We start from the raw sequence: 17,401 nt of genomic DNA, 5'->3' as shown, positions 1-17,401 counted from the left end.
ACTTAATTTTGGTGCTCTAAAAAACACAAAGGTAAATAGTCTTGCCAATCCATTTCAGCTATGCTGGGAAATAATCTGACTCCCAACAATTTAGTAGTGAACAAGACAATGTTCATCCTGCCACAATGATCTCAGAAAAGCATATTTCCTTTTATCTGAACCACCAAAATTTGCATCCATTCAACCCCCAAATAGAAAAATCCTTCCACCTAAATTTGTAATGAAGCAGAAAAACTAATTGCCTTACCCTTCATACTCAGAACCAATATCTGGCAATTTATCCCTACTGATTTGAGAAAGATAACTCCTTAAGAAAAGCCCACGTACAGGGTGTTGTATGCCACGGCACATTTCCACGAGATCCTTAAGGACATCCTTTGCAGGAGCTTCCTTAGACTTGATGTACACAGATCCCACTGTACAAAGGAGATACCTGAGAAACAACCAAGCAGAAAATTCTTGAGAAACATAGAGCACCTATGTTTTGGTGCAGAAAAAAACTAAAACAAAAGATATAGTATATAATATAAACTGAAATTTTGATAGGCTTGTGTCTCTCTGGAGAACAGCCAAAAATGCAACATTGCCTAAAAAACAGGTGTGGATTTTTTTAGAAAGTTTATGCAGATTTTCCGTTAAGAGTAAGAAAATTAAATATAACATTGACTGCCTAATCAAAAAAAAATACATGTATATACCAACGTATCTTAGCCACTAAAAAATTGGAATGTAGAAATAAGTAGCTTAGGGCAAAGTAATCATAACTCTTACTATCTATATGATACTAGAAGTAAATTATGATCAAGAATCAAGTAAGCATGCAGACCAACATTCAAAGAAAGTTAAGATGGATGAGACCACAAATTCATTTCAACACCCTCTTTCAGTAAACTCTTTCCATGAATAAAACAATTTGGAAAGATCAACTTCTCCCCAAAACACATCTGCAATGAAGCAAGAACCATATAACCAATACAAACTCCCAAGGCCAGAATGAGCTTCACTTTATGACAGCATGAGCATCACTTGTATGAAAGAGGAATTTAATAAGAGCCTATAGTTAAATGCAGGCATACAAAGTTCTTAAGAGGCCTAATTGAAGTCCATTACTTTTTTCAGAGCACATGGCTCCACTGAATTCTTCAGGCAAGGCAACCTGCAACCATAAAAGTTCGAGGACATAAACTATGCAAACCTCCACATATGTTCAGATAAATGATAAGAAAGTGATGGCTGAAAAGGTCCCTGTTTTAGATAAAAGACTATCCAAGGAACAATGAGCAGGAAAAAAAGAAAAGAAAAGAAAAGAAAGGAAGAAAGAAAGGAAAGAAGTAATGAAGGAAAGGAAGGAAGAAACAAAGAGAGAAAGTATAACGTGGAAAGATGGTACTTTTTCTTGTCCTGTAAAATCATGATCGTTGTTGCAGCATAAATTTTGGACAGTATTACCCAACTGGTACTCTTTAAAATAAATAATAAATTTCGTAAAATAATGCATTAAGCGAATGCCACCTATATACACAAAGGAAAAAAATAGCCAAAAAAAACCTTTCCTATACATCATGTATCAAAAAACTCTACAAAACATAAAAATTGGTAAAGAGAAAAGTTAATAACTATACAAAAAATTTACAGTAGTACTTGTGAACCTATACAAAGGAACCCCTACAGCATAAAAATGCTAACGGATCCGCTCCCCCCAAGATGATCCACATAAATTATAATGCATAAGGGAATCAAAAGCCACATTTTCTTCCTTCTTTTCCCCCACTATAGACCTCTGCCAAAATGAAGCTGCTCTGATTCCCGAGTGCTATGCATGAAAGAAGATAGAAACAAAAAGCTTGTACTGACTCTAGAGCAATAAATCAAGAATAGATCGGAGCAACTACATCTCTGTGATTCCATTCGTCGTTATGTAGTTTATAAGCGATTTGTATTTTCCAGTGGAAGCTTAGGGCCTTGTTTGGTTTGAATTTGAGAAACATGTTTTGAGATAAAAAGTACGACAATTTGTTTGGTTTGGTTTTTTTTCAAAAGATGTTTTGAAAAATTATTTTGAAAGAGAGTTTTGGAAAAAGTGATTAATTTGATGTGTATGAGAGAGAGATTTGTTTAGAAAATTTGTAAACCAAACCAGTTTTGGAAAAAAAATTTAGGAAAATTTGTTTGGTTTGATTACTTTTGAAAACTTATTTGTAGAGAATTTTTCCCAAAATTTTTTGAAAAACACAAACCAAACAAGGCCTAGGTTTCTGCTTTTGGCTCTTTGTACAAGGTCCACCCCCATTAAGGTGGTTTTGGTAATATACTTTTGCTTATCAAAAACTGTTTCACATCATGTATTTATTTTTTTAAGAGGTTTTTGCTAAAATTGGTTTATGACTGGCAATTCAAACATGTAATTGGGTATTGTCATTGCATACACAAGTGACAAAAAAGGAATCCGGCTATAAATTTACCTTTATGTATTCTAAGTTCTCCGAGATGGACAAAGGTCAAAAGGTATCCGCCCTTCTCCCCACTATTCTACTAGATATTGTGATCATAGTGGGAAAAGATATCCATCAACTCTCGAAAGTAATATGTTCAACTTGTTTATGTTGTTCAAGCAATACTAGTGCATATAGCTCTGTTTTTCATAAAGATAAGAATGAAAATCTTAAGGGGTCTACCGTAAAACTCAACAATATTCAATTACTGCAAGAACATCAGTAAATAAGAAAAAGCATCGAAATCAACTCAATCTCAGATACTGTAGAACACAATTGAATGAAAAATCAATGACAAGCATTTCCATCATGTCAGAGGATACAAACATGCACAATTGGATAAATCGAAACAAGATAAGTCAGGGTTGCACAAACACAATTATAATGTTCATACGCATATTATTAGCTGAACTATGTGGTGGGATTGTCCATTTGCATCAAATAGTTCAGATTTTTAAACAACTTCACCTTGGTAAATTGTAAATATCACTAGAATCCCATAGTGTGTTTGCATTGTCAGATCTCATTTAAACCTCCTTTCCTTTTTTTTCCCCTTTTTTTTTGGTTCGGCCGCTTTCTATTTCTATAATTTAAGCCCTCATTTTCATTCCACTATTCCAAATTTAACATTACCAAGCACATGTACCAGCAGTTTCCTTACATTGCTTTACTTCTTAAAAAAAGCATAAAACTAACAATTTAGGAATCATTTAATCCAAATGTGTTTAAGAGAACACACAGCAGAAAATCATCGCCCAACTGCCAAATCGGACTCATATAAGCAGTATAAATAAATAAATAAAAGGCTACAGAGAGAGAGAGAGAGAGAGAGAGAGAGAGAATTTGGTAGATTGTAATTGTGACTTACAATCTGGGCAATATGTTACCGGCGTGCTGGACAAGTTCATACAGATCAATAATGGAGCAGCCACGCCGATTCTCCTCTCTAAAAAACATCTCCAGCTTTCTCAACTCATCAAAAGCTCGCATGTCTAGCGAATCAAACACACACACGCACAATTTACCGGTAAAAAAAACGTTACTTTCGATGGGAGATCGCTAGTAGATACAATAAAATAATAAAAAATAAAAACGAAATTGTGGATCGAACAACTGAAACAAAGATCATCTAACGAGAGAGAGAGAGAGAGAGAGAGGTAGCTTACAGAGGTCGTAGTATTTGTGAGGGGAGAGCCGCGAAGTGCGAAGCTCGGAGAGCATCTGAGCGGAGTATTTGAGGGCATCCCTGAGATTGTCGGAGTCCTGATACGAAATCGATCCAAATTAGGGTTTATGTGATTCACAGAGAGAGACATAGAGAAACATAATTGATGGAGGGTTACCAGAGCACGATGCATGTAGAAGGCGTTCTGTTGAAGGCCGGCGATCCCTGCCGCCAGCCATTTCTCTTCGTCTTCGACTCCGTTCGAAATCATTCTCTCTCTCTCTCTCTCTAGCTGGCACTGGAGTGTTTGTTTGTTGGACGGAGAGAGGGAGGGTTGCGTTTGACCTGGCAGATGCTTCTTTTCGTCCCCAACAGCCCGTCACCTTTTTTTTTTTTTTTAATTGCATAAAACTGGTTAAATTTACAATAAATTTAGGGAAAATTAAAGAATAATCCCAACGCACCACGGGTCATACGGTCTGTTTGGTTTAGTTTTAGAAGATAAATTTTATAAAAAAATATTGGAAAAAGGGTTTAGAATTTTTTTTGATTTATTTGATTATATATTTTATAAATAGTTTTAAAGTATGAGAATTTTGAATGGTTTGATATTTTGCTGTAATTGAGTGGATGTGTATGAGAGAAAATGTGATTGAGAAGGAAAAATGAGAGAGAAAAAGTAATTGAGTGATGTATAGGAGATAGAAAGTGATTTTGAATTTATTTTTTTTTTCAAAATTACTAAACCAAACAAAATTTTAAAAAAAATTCTCCAAATTTTGTTTATCAAAAACAAATCAAATAAAGCCAGTATGTTTTTCATATTTCTTAATTACTCAACATGAATAATTAATATATTATATTTTATCATGTGGCCGTATTCTCAAACTATCAAATTTATAAAAAAAATATTTATATTGTAATCTCTTAACTATTAGCAAATATTACTCTTTCCTTTCATTTATGAATTTGTACATTCTGACTCTCTCAACATCATGCACACCTTTTTTAAGGACTTATTTGATTAGGTAGACTGTAATATAAGATTGAGATTATTAATACATAGGAATCAAATTCCATTGTTTAGTTACAAAATTTTTTATTCGGATTAAATTACAATAGTCATTCTATCCAATAAAATTAATGAATTTTTTAATCTTATAACTAATAACACAAATCACACATATAATTGGGATTATAAATTTTTATATCTATTACAAAATAAACTTGGATAAAAGAAAATTATGTGTCTCAGTAATTCAACTGGATAACCAATTCTACACTAATCTTATGAATGGTTAATCCTCTCGCTTTTATTTCTTACTAATCAAACAATCTTAAAAGTATAATCATCAATCAATCATTTTACTTACACTTCATTAAACTTAAAAAGTAAATTAACAAATTTTTTTTTTCTCTCTAAGGGTTTGTTTGGGGTGTCATAAATAAGTGCACTTTTTGTCTTTTTGACTAAAAAGTTGAGGAAAAAAATATGGATGTTTGGGTTAACTTTTTGACTTTTTATGAAAAAATGTAAAAAATTGTATAAAGAAGTGTGTAGGAGAAGATTAGAAAGGTGTGTTGGCAGCAGTACAATCTGAGGGGTTGAATTGATAGTAAGAAATAATTGGCTACTTTTCGGACATTGCACTGAACGGTTTTGTTCGGCCCGTGAGGGCCATCACGGGTCCCATTTTGATAATCTAAACCGTTCAATGTGTAGAAATCGTCGAGTACTATATGTCTATAAGAATCACGTTGATCGGATATCGATAGCTATCTTGTCAGATTTGTTTTTTTTCAATCGTTAATTATAACACCATCTATTTTTTTTATACAAAACCGAGTTGATCATATAGTTATCGATATCCGATCAACGTGATTTTTTGCAAACATATAGTACTCGACGAGTTCTATACATTGAACGGTTCAGATTATCAAAACGGGACCCGTGATAGGCCCCCACAAGCCGAATAATAGTGTGTGAAAATTGCATCCAAACTGTGCTACAAAAGTTAACAAACGTTGCACAGCACAGTCTTAACATGATTGCTGAGTTGTGATAACTGTGTAGAAATTTACTTTTTTAATATTTTTTTTAGTGAATAGTGATAATTTTTTAACTTTTTTAATAATTTTGTGACTTTTTGACTTTTTGATGAGATATCAAACTTGGCCTAAATCATATGACACACAAAATCATGTTTAATACTTGTTAAGTTATGTGAATCAATTAATGTTTGTTTATTAATGTTTGTTGATGCTCATTTTGGTCATTAGCCCCGGATTCATTCGGAGACGGTACTTCTTATATATATGGGCCCATGAAATGTCCAGATAATCGATGGCAAGTGTTACAAATAAGTTAATCGATGGCAAGTCTTACAAAAGTGTATTTATATATCTTTTTATTTTTTTATTTTTTATAAAAAAAAATTTAAAATATATTTTTTTTAACACTTTTCAAACAGCCTGGAAGATTGAAGACCAACTATTTCGGCCCATTTAATTGCAATTATTGCCCGCTCAACCCAATGCTGACCTATTGTTTATTTAGACAAATAAATAGCTGAGGAATTTTAAAACTCGTTTAAAACTTGACTTCTTTCTGTAATTTTTAAATATGTTATCTTTTTTATAAGGTGAAGAATGTTAATATAATTTGAGAATGATTTTTTAATTGAATTGATAATGGTGAGGAAAAAAATAATTAGTTGATATGAACAATATGACATTTTTGCTATTGAAGTTAAATTATAATTTTTAATTTTTGTTTTAATTTTTTAGTTTAAAAAATTAATAAAAAAATTGATAAAAATTAAAAAATTAACTCCAACAACAAAAAAATATATTGTACACATTAATCAATTATATTTTCTTTCATGACTATTTATTCAATACTAAAAAAAAAAAAATCGTTTCTAAACACACTACTAATTTTTTCACCAAACAAAAACTAATAATAATAAATTACTAAAAAAAATCATATTCGCAAACAAAATCATATCTCTATAAAGTAATTCACATCTCATTTTAATGAGACAAATTTTAAAATGGTAATACAATTTGTATAACACAAAAATTTAAAAAAAGTACATAATCATTTCAAACTTATTTACAATTACTCTCACAACTTTCTCAACAAAATCCAATACCTTTTCCTCTTTATGAATCAGTAAACCATCAAAAAAACCAAAACATACATCAATCTTGTTAATGTAAATTGTAAATGTAAATTGTACTCCACCTACCACCTCCACTTCACCTAACACACTCAACTCTACCTACCACCTCCACTTCACCCCCTACCAGCACCACCACATCCACCTACCACCTCCACTTCACCTAACACACTCAACTCTACCTACCACCTCCACTTCACCCCCTACCAGCACCACCACAATCTGCTACCTTCTCTTCTATATATAGGAGTTGTAATCAATATACAGATAGACAACAATCTTGTAATATATCAATCAAAATATCAATAATAATATACATCTCAATTTATTCTTACATGGTATCAGAGCTAGGTTAGGAACCTAGTATTTTCGTTCCACCGGCGGGCGGCAATCTCGCCTTGGCCGCCCGCCGGACAAACCCAAATTTTCTAATTCTCTTTCTCCTTCCTCAACAAACTGATTCATCACCCAACCCGTGAATCAACGGTCCAGATTCACACAAACCTCTTGTTACTTCTCCCCACGCAGATCGCCACGTGTCCCGCCGGCACATCGGATCTCGTTGATCCCGCCGCCGCCGCCGCCGCTGCAGCCTTCTCCGGTGCCGGCTTCTTCTCCTCCGGCTGTGGCTGTTCTATCGCTGGCTCCGAGCAAGAAGAAGACTATTTCTCATGCTTATTCAAACAAAACCAGGACAACCACATGAGAGAGATTTTGAAACCTAGAGAGAGAGAGATCAGTGAAGAAGGCAGAGAAATCGTGAGTCAGATCTCGATTGGCTCCATCACCGTCGACTTCCTCACCTGCATTGGCTCTGCAATGCTCCGCTGTTCACCACTGCTCGGTGGTGGATAGATAGATATGAGCAAACCACGGCACAAACCACCATCTGGCCGTACAAACCTCGCATCATGCATCGTCGCCACAATCTTCTTGATCTTCGCCAAATCTCCGTCAACGCCGTCCAACTCCCCACCTTCTCCCTCGCTAACAGCACCGTCAACTTCACGTTCTCCCAATACGTCTCCGTCAAGAACCCCAACAGAGCTGTGTTCACCCACTACGCCAGCACACTACAGTTACTGTACTCCGGCAGCCAAATCGGCTTCATGTTCATACCCGCCGGCAAGATCGACGCCAACTTGAAAGTCAGAGCTCGTATGCACTCTTGCATAGAAGGTGTTCGGCGCCCAGGCACAACGCTAGCCACCGCCGTTTTCGCTACCTCTCCACTGTCGCCTCCGATGTTGCTCCTTGGCGGATCGACAGATCTCAGATGTCAAACCCCCAAACTCTTTCTTTTCTCTCAGCTCTCTCTGGTCCCTTTTAATCAGACCTATGCACATGGTCCCTTTTTGTTTTAATTAACCCACCGCCCAACCTCCTTTAATCAGACCTATGCACATGGTCCCTTTTTTTTTTTTAATCAACCCACCGCCCAACCTTCTTTAATCAGACCTACGCACATGGTCTCTTTTATATATATATATATATATATATCTAATTCATTTTATCATACACATACTCCCCCCACATATATTCTCTGTTTTCTTTTCCTATTTTATTGTATTCTTATTTTTTATTCAAAAAAAAAAAAAAAAAAAAAAAAAAAAAACAGCAGACGAAGAAGAACTGCAACCACACTTATTTTATTCATATCAGGGATTCACCCCGCTCACCATTCTCCACCAAAAAAAAAAAAAAAAAAAAAAAAAAAAAAAAAACAACAACAACAACAACAACACCACAACCACACCCACAGTGGGATTTTTTCTTCTCTACTCTGCCGCCGGTCTTTTCTTCTTGCTTCCGTCCTGGGCGGCCCTTGCCGGTGTTGCCTCCGTGTTTCCCACTCCACTGGGCACGGTCACTCCACCATACTCCTCTACTGCAGCATATGGCGGACCTCCAAATCGGAACATCACGGTGGCCTTCCGCTTCAGCTCCTTGTTTTCTGCCCTTAGCACGCTTATCTCTGCTCGCGCATCCTTATACATGCGTTGGAGCAGAGCCAGCTGGGAGTTTAAATGCTGCACCTCATTTGTCCTACTCTGCAGCCGGTTCGACAAGTTTGTGACCGCCGTCATGCTTTCCACACATGCCTTCAGAGTATACTGATTGGCCTCCACATCCGACTGCACAGCCATTTTTTGCTCCACCGACTGCATCGGAAAGTTCAACGGAGCAAACCCAGTGGTGTTTGGTTGAGGTTCACGGGACACCGCACCTGCTATCTCTCTTGTGGACTCGTTGAGGTCGGGAAAGAGAGTAAGTAGACCACGGGACGAAGAGGCCATTTTCTGGGCAACAGAGTGTTACAGAATATCTCTCACAAACAGAGTGTTACAGACTATCTCTCTCAGCAAAACGACCTCTCTTTCTCAGCAAAATGAAGAATTTTTCAGAGGTTTCTCTCAATTTTTCTGTCTCAGTTTCTGCCTCCTCCGCTTCGGTTTATAACGACCATGACCCAGAGACAGCCACGCGCATCGCGCGCCTTTTGACACCGACAACCTGGCACGCCTTTTCATGGCACACCTTTTCATGACTCGGGCACGTCTTTTGATGACACGCCTTTTGATGACACACCTTTTGAGGGCACGACTTTTGAGGGCTCGATATCTACATCCATGTATATCTTTTGGGCAGCCTATATACACACTCATACAGTGTCTTCTACACCAGCCAGCTTTATCAATCCCTTTGTTTTAACCTCAAATAGGTTTCTATCTTCACACCTATTTGAGTTTGAGGGGGGGTTATACACAGTATCATGTATAAGTCACTCATGGCGCACTCCCTAAGTCGCCCCCTTGGTACACCACCACAACATTCTACAACGGTCCGACATGACCCCATAAACTGTCCCGACATTGATTCCGGTCAGCTTCTACAACGGTCCGACATGACCCCATAAACTGTCTTCTACAACGGTCTGACACGACCACACAGTGTCTGCTACATCGGTCCGACATGACCCCGTAAACTGTCTTCTACAACGGTCCGACATGACCCCGTAAACTGTCCTGCTACATCGGTCCGACATGACCCCGTAAACTGTCTGCTACAACGGTCCGACATGACCCCGTAAACTGTCTTCTACACCGGTCCGACATGACCCCGTAAACTGTCCTGCTACATCGGTCCGACATGACCCCATAAACTGTCTTCTACATCGGTCTGACACGACCACACAGTGTCTGCTACAACGGTCCGACATGACCCCGTAAACTGTCTGCCACAACGGTCCGACATGACCCCATAAACTGTCTGCTACATCGGTCTGACACGACCATACCGTGTCTCCTATCCTGTTTTATTTTTCAGTTTTGTGACTCTCTCCAAACTCAAGTTGGCTAGTGCCTATCCTCCTTGAGTTTGAGGGGGGCTGTTAATGTAAATTGTAAATGTAAATTGTACTCCACCTACCACCTCCACTTCACCTAACACACTCAACTCTACCTACCACCTCCACTTCACCCCCTACCAGCACCACCACATCCACCTACCACCTCCACTTCACCTAACACACTCAACTCTACCTACCACCTCCACTTCACCCCCTACCAGCACCACCACAATCTGCTACCTTCTCTTCTATATATAGGAGTTGTAATCAATATACAGATAGACAACAATCTTGTAATATATCAATCAAAATATCAATAATAATATACATCTCAATTTATTCTTACAAATCTTTCCCCAAAACATACACAAAGAAGTCACTCAAATGTTATATATACAAATATACAATTTTACACACCACTCTTTTGCTTCCTATTCATATTGACAATTGTATAATATACAATTTTACACACCACTCTTTTGCTTCCAATTCAAATTGTTCCTACATCAAACTAAAAGTCCAGTCCAACAAAACACATCACAAATGAAAATTCATATCTACACTAGACTAATATATATATATATATATATATATGTACACATACACAACAATTCACATAACAGAACAGGCATTGGGATTATCATCACTAAAAGCAGTGATATACTTGACTTCAGCAGAACTCGCTCGGGCCAAGCTAGACCTTTGAGGGTCCTGTAGCTCCACGTTCCTCACGTACCCGGGCGGCGCTTTCCTGTCGTAAACCCCAGGAGCGTAAGGGTGCGCCACCATATCGTAGGGCACGTAGGGCCACATCTCGGCTTTCTTGCCCGTCCGATGCCTCACCCGATGGAGTACTTTCTTCGGATTCACGTATCCGACGACCGTGAGCTTGTGCTGCTTCCGGTCCACCTCCACCTGTGACACACCTTTCATACCCTGCACTGATTTCCTAGCCATCCTCTCGCACCCTTCGCAATCCATTTTTATCCTTATTTCCACAGTCTAGTATCATCACAAATAAATAAATAAATAAATAAAGCTCCAAAATCATACCATATCAAAACCATATATAAGAATTGATTAATCATCATCAAAACATGCGACTTTTTATATTTTTAGTCTATGGTCTTTTTATTATTGCACTTTAATACCCAACTAATATTTTAATTCAAAATCTATAACAAGAAGGAATATCTTGAAAATGTTAATAAATAAAAAAAATTGTAACAAAATTCAAAAATTAAAAGCCAAAATGAAATAAATTGGATAGTTTGAAAAATCAAAATAAAACAAAATGCATATTTTCATGTTCAAAATGCAAGAAAAATAGATATTTCAAAAACTATGTATGTATTCGATTCTTCAATTTTATTATAATTTTGTATAAAATTCCAAAAAAGGCCTATCATTTATCCTTTAAATCAGCGTTTTTAAGTGTAAAGAATTGGACAAAAAACAGAGAAAAAGTTCAATTTTATTGATTGAAAAGGACACTAACCCTTGAAATGTAACAAATTAAAGATAAATTTTTTAAAGAATAAAATATTAGAATTAAAGTATAAAAATTACATAAATAAATAAATAAATAAATAAATACCTGAAGTTGCTTGTGTTTTTTGAGCCTCTTGCGTCCATGACTGCGAGAGCAGTCGACAAGGTCAGAGAAATAATCAGAGAGATAATCTAAAGCGCCCATCTATCTCCGACAACGTTTTCAAAAGCGATATAACACCGTAATTTGAAACACACGCAAAAGGAAGAGGTTTGAGTAAACAACGTTAAAGGGGGGTGTTGTATTTATAGAGTTACCTCAAGCTAGCTAGCCTTCGCCGCACTCAGATTCAGATTGCACGGCAAGCTGCCACGTGTGAGCGCATCGGTACATGTGGCTGAATGGTGGGTCCCTACGTCATCCTTTCTTCCTGTGTCACCTATCGGAAGGAAGTCCGAGTCTTGGTCATCTTCTAGGCAGTTCATTGATTCATTGTCATGGTTGATGGTTAGTTAGTACATGACATGACCAAGTCTACCTACAAGATATGTGTTTTAAAATCATTTGTCCTTTTATTTAGGTACTATTTGTTATTTTTTATATTAACATATTTTTTTAATTATATAAATAATTGTTTATTTTTTATATATCTTTTTATAAAATATTAAAAATATACTTATTGAAATTATTTTAAATATTCTATTATATTTATATTTATATATTTATTAACATGTGTCTTAATAACACATATTAATATAATCTCTCATATTTTTAATTGTGATTGCAAAACTCATGTATTACATGTATTTTCAACTAGGTTCAAAATTCTCTTGCTTTCAAATTCTTTTTATATTTTATAATTAAAAGTGCATTAAGAATATAGGAACAAATATTTTACAAGTGAATAATGTTTATACAAATTATCAAAATTTTTATTTTTTCCATTCATAAGTGTAAGGGATGGCCTGTCAACTTCCCACTTATCTTCTTCACATGGGTTCAAAATGCTCTAACTAAGATGGGTTTTTGGTCATTAAAAAAAATTGTTAAACTTTTTTTAAAAAATTTATTGTTGTGGTACTAACAATATTATTGAAGTAAATTATGTTTTAATTTTTGAATTTTCTGTTATAAAATTTATTAATATGTATAACATTTTTCTTTTAATAGATATAGAGTTTCAATTTTGGAAAAATTATTGAGTGATCTAAGGTCAATACTGACTAGTGCTGCATAACATATTGATTAGTAAATATTTTAACGAATTGACAATAATACTCTGACACAATCCCACCAATAAGGATATTAATCAAGAGTCCAGATCCTCTGCAGTGGTTTCCTGCAGTGGTTCCTGCTGTGGTGCCAAATTCGTTTTGGCACCTCTTTTTTTTTTTCTTTCCCCAGCTCCTCTCTTGCACTCCATTCCCAACTCTGAGACCCAAATCAGAGAGATACCACAAGGATGACAGAGAAGAAGAAGGAAGGAAGAGAAAGGGAAATCACCGGCATCACCAACGAGACCCTTCACCTCCTTACCTCATCGGAAAACTCTCATGCTACCGTCGCCGCTGTCACAGCCCCCAAAGCCTCTGAAAAAAAGGGGCTTCATCTTCTTCTCGCCATTCAATTTGTTCCATGATTTGATGAAGACAAAACCATTAGAACGAAGGCGTTTGCTTGGTCTGGAAGTTCATGATAAATATGTTGGCCTTGCTGTTTCAGATACGAACAACAAGATTGTTTCACCTCTGAGGTATGAAACATCATTGAACACAATAAGTTTCAATATTTTCATGCTCTCTCCTGGGCATTTCATGGGAAGTTTTATGTATTTTTGCAGCAGGACATATGTAACAAGTACCCACTATTGTTATAAAATTTGCTAGCATGTTATGATCTACATAGAGTCAAGGATATTTGCTATGTGTTTTTCTGGGAACTTACTGAGTGCTACCTAACACGTTGGTAAAACTAATTTTTGCTTGGTCTGCTGGGTTCTTGTTTCCCTTTGCAAATTGAACGTTAATCAGAACATTCATTATTGCTATCAGCAAGAAATTTCATAACAGTTAAAGTAAATAAAAACTCCTTAATTTTTTTTCTTTCTTCTCTTATCAATTTGATGAAGAACTAACTCACATTTTAACTTTCAACCATATTTTGAAATGTTTAAAATTTGGTTGTGTTTTGTACTCAAAATACTCAGTATTTAGATATTTAGTTTTGCCTCTGAAAAAATTATGCTGAAATTGAAAATTTGAAACCTTTTTTGTGACTTGGTCATATGTGCCTTTCCATTCCATTCTGCAAACTGTGGTTGTTATTTATGGACGATATGCCAGTAGCCTACTTGATCTACGAGAAGGAGGAGGAGGTTGAGGAGGAGGAGAGATAGAGGAGGAGGAGGTTGAAAATCCATTACCGTCGCCTCGCCTTCGCCTCACCTCCGCCGCCGCATCACACCGCATTGCCTTGCCTCGCCGCCATCGCCCTCCTTTTTGTTTCGTATCTCTGTTTTGCTCCTCGGATGGGTTAGGGTTCTCAGCCTACCTCAGAGAGAGAAGACAATGGACAAAAGAAAAGAAGAAAGAAAGAAAACAAAAAAAACAAAAAAAAAGAAGATGAAAACGACGTCGTTTCAGTACCACGGCAGAAAGAATTGCAGGGAACCACGGCAGAGGATCCGGACTCTATTATCAATTGCAATGACGTAGATGCACTATGTGGCACTGTCCCTTACCAACTGATAATTTTCCTCAATCTTGACCTAAGTCTAAGCTTTGTGATTTCAATAATAGCAAATTAATTAATGGCTTTGTGATTAGTAAACTCACGAGGAAGCCATAAGGACAAGAATGCATAGAAATAAAAATATTTGTGTTCAATTGGTAATAGCTTAGGTTAGTTTACACTTTTTTAGGTTCTGGAGGAGCTATTCAATGGGGTGTTTGGTGGGGATTAAACAAGTAACTTGAGAGGGTAATTTGTGTAGAGTATTGGCCGAGCTATGACCAGGTAGAGATTGGGCCAAGCTATGAGCCGAGGTAAATAGGTTTCAGGGTCGGACCCTGTTAGCTCGGCCAAGAATGGTTGCTGTTAGCTCGGTTTAAGTATTTTGGACCGAGCTAGGTGTTAATCATGAATGCACCGAGCTGAATGTGACCGAAGGCCAGAGATAGCTTGGTTCTTTTGTCATGCTACTGTGGTAAGACCATCTCCTTTGGATAAACAGTGGGAAGGGTGTAACAAGAATAAGCCTTACCTTTCTAAATCCTAGGAGGGCTCTGCCAAGGAGAGTAAAGTCCTACTAAGATTGTGCAAACCATTTCACTTGATTGGTGTAGCTCACGTTTGTGTTTTCAGGGAGTAAAGCGATAACGTTTGGAGAAAGTGCAAACTTGATCAACATGATTATACAAGAAGATTATTTCGCGCTTGTACAATTGGCGCCGTCTGTGGGAATTTCACAAAGAACAATATCTTTTGATCAAGTTTTCCTCTCTAGTTAAAATTAATGGCACACAACGAAGACTTGCCGCAATCTGCTATTGATGGGCAAACCCCGGAGGGGGTGCAAGGCGCGAAGGTCTACCCTCTGTCACATCCATGGCAAAATTAGAACCCCGGGGACGGAACTCTCGAAGGGACACAAGAGAGAGACGGGGTACTAGTCCCCGTCGCTCTTAAAGTCCTGATAGACAGAGGCAAAGGTTGGATCCTCAAGTCCCGGAGGATCGCGTAAAGGAGCAAGACGAGTTAATAAAGAGAATGGCGGCGGACATAGAGATAATGAAGCGCCAGATAAAAGGTAAAGGAGTGGCGACAGAAGAGGGGCGCAAAGGCAACACGCCCCCTCCCTACTCAGAAGATCGTGAGAGACATACCACACCATTGCAAGCAGAAAGTAGGAGCCTTAGAACAGGCGACACTCAATCAAGGACTTCCAGAACTCGTTACTCCAGGTCTAAGAGAACGAGGACTGAAAGGTCACAAACAGAGGGAATCAGCTATTGGCCTTCACACCCGCACCAAACGACATCCAGGCACACGGAGTTGCCTAGATCATCTGACCTGCGAACAGTGCTTGAAGAAAGGGCCCGATGGAAGGAGGACACTCGGGCTCGCAACCCACGCAGAGTTTTAGCCCTACAGCGGTTGGCCTCTAGGACGCATGGGAGTGTCGAGGTAAGGATGCCAATACCGCGCATTGCTTATGAACCAGCAGACAAAGTATTAGCAAGGTTACAGAGCTCGCCGTTCGTTCCAACAATTGAGAACGCACCACTTCCCTCAGGTTTCCACCAGCCGAAATTCGCCACTTATGAGGGGAAGTCAGACTCTACATGCACTTAAGCCACTTTCGCCAGGTTATAGCAGTATACCGGCGAAATAAGGCTCTGATGTGTATCCTGTTTCCATCCAGCCTTGGTGACCTAGGTCTAACCTGGTTCGAAAGGCTACCAGAAGGCAACATCGCCTCATGGGCACAATTGGCAGAGGCGTTCGTGAAGATTTAGAACGAACACCAAGACACCCGTAGAGATTGATCAGCTACTCTCCATTGACATGGGTGAAAATGAAACATTGAAGTCTTACAACAGTCGATATTGGGAAACTTTCAACCAGATTGGGGATTGCCCTACAAATCTCGCCATCGCACAATACCAGTCAAAAATAAATTGAGGGACTCAATTACTATGATGCCACCCCTCATGATGGAGGCCCTAATGGAAAGGGTGCACCAGCATATCCATATAGAGGAAGATAGCGACCGAGCTAAAGTAAAATCTAGCACAGCAGCAGTACCAGATAAAAAGACTACCGCAAAAGTTAACACGGTAGAATAACCAATCAGGAATAGGGGAGGCAGGTGAGCCAACAGAGAGGACCCAGAAAAAAGGAGGTTAAGAGTTCGCACTGCCATCACTACAGTATTCAATAAACCAATCTACCGGATTCTTAGCAAGATAAGTGATTAACCCTTCGTTCGGCGGCCAACCAAGTTGGGAGAAGCACAAAAAGGCTATGATGAGAGGTCCCGTTACACTTTCCACGATGAGAAGGGGCACTGCATTGAAAATTGCACACCATTGCAGCAACACTTGGAGAAGTTAGTAGCTGCTGGACACTTGGACCAGTACATAGAAGGGGGTACACAACCAGCCCCCCAAGACCTCAACAAACAGAACGGGATGCCAGTCGACGGTCCACCCCAAGGCGTAATCAACGTCATACATGGGATCATTGAACCTGAGCGGGTATGTGAACTCAGGGGGATGATAAAAAAGGCTAAGCACTTGAGAGAGGTATTGAGTGCACAGCCTACCATCAAAAAGGGTAGAACAGAGGCTATAAACGTCATATCCTTCTCAGACAAGGATCTAGCAAGGCTACATTGCCCTCACAATGACGCACTGGTAGTGACTTTGCGCGTCAAAAATTTCGACATCAAGCGGATTCTGATTGACTAAGGAAGCTCATGCGAGATAATGTACTACGCGACCTTCAAATAGCTGAAATTGGAGGACAAAGACTTTACGACATCTCCCCTTGTCAGTTTTAACTCAATGCCAGAATGGTCGGTATGCAAGATAATCCTCCCAATCAAGGTAGGAACCATGACAAAACATGTGGAATTCTGGGTATTGAAGGTCCCCTCCACTTACAACATAATCTTGGGAAGAATATGGCTGCATGCCATGCGCTCAGTGGCGTCAACCT

The 17,401-nt window shown here is 38.2% G+C and overlaps 2 protein-coding genes and 1 long non-coding RNA gene across 6 annotated transcripts in view; all 3 read right to left on the bottom strand.

Moving 5' to 3' along the window:
• The window catches only part of LOC114301735 (vacuolar protein sorting-associated protein 35B), a 12,335-nt gene extending 8,285 nt beyond the window's left edge, over positions 1 to 4,050 (bottom strand). The window contains exons 1-5 of one of the 4 annotated variants that reach the window (XM_082891793.1): positions 3,836 to 3,964; positions 3,659 to 3,755; positions 3,361 to 3,484; positions 1,111 to 1,156; positions 328 to 433 (exon numbers count right to left, since the gene is read on the bottom strand). In XM_082891793.1, coding sequence (XP_082747919.1) covers positions 328 to 433; positions 1,111 to 1,126 — 122 coding nt within the window. In that variant the 5' untranslated portion in view covers positions 1,127 to 1,156; positions 3,361 to 3,484; positions 3,659 to 3,755; positions 3,836 to 3,964. Of the gene's footprint in view, positions 1 to 247; positions 434 to 1,110; positions 1,157 to 3,360; positions 3,485 to 3,658; positions 3,756 to 3,835 lie in introns of those variants that run through there. The other 3 variants (XM_028246698.2, XM_028246700.2, XM_028246702.2) reach the window with 3 other exon arrangements.
• A 2,741-nt stretch (positions 4,051 to 6,791) lies between these two features.
• LOC145801199 (uncharacterized) lies at positions 6,792 to 8,242 on the bottom strand. Its single transcript, XR_014342299.1, has 2 exons — positions 7,029 to 8,242; positions 6,792 to 6,948 (listed from the first exon to the last, which is right to left on the bottom strand). It is a non-coding gene; the product is annotated as an uncharacterized LOC145801199 (long non-coding RNA).
• A 2,310-nt stretch (positions 8,243 to 10,552) lies between these two features.
• Positions 10,553 to 12,187, bottom strand: LOC114301733 (heavy metal-associated isoprenylated plant protein 26). Its single transcript, XM_028246693.2, has 2 exons — positions 11,786 to 12,187; positions 10,553 to 11,190 (listed from the first exon to the last, which is right to left on the bottom strand). The coding sequence occupies exons 1-2, from the start codon at positions 11,882 to 11,884 to the stop codon at positions 10,801 to 10,803; spliced, it is 489 nt and encodes a 162-aa protein (XP_028102494.1). The 5' UTR covers positions 11,885 to 12,187; the 3' UTR covers positions 10,553 to 10,800.
• Between the last annotated feature and the right edge of the window lie 5,214 nt (positions 12,188 to 17,401).

This window comes from Camellia sinensis, chromosome 1, assembly GCF_055761805.1.
Source record: "Camellia sinensis isolate YWXY chromosome 1, ASM5576180v1, whole genome shotgun sequence".
Lineage (NCBI taxonomy): Eukaryota > Viridiplantae > Streptophyta > Magnoliopsida > Ericales > Theaceae > Camellia > Camellia sinensis.
This window is presented reverse-complemented; position numbering and strand designations above follow the sequence as displayed.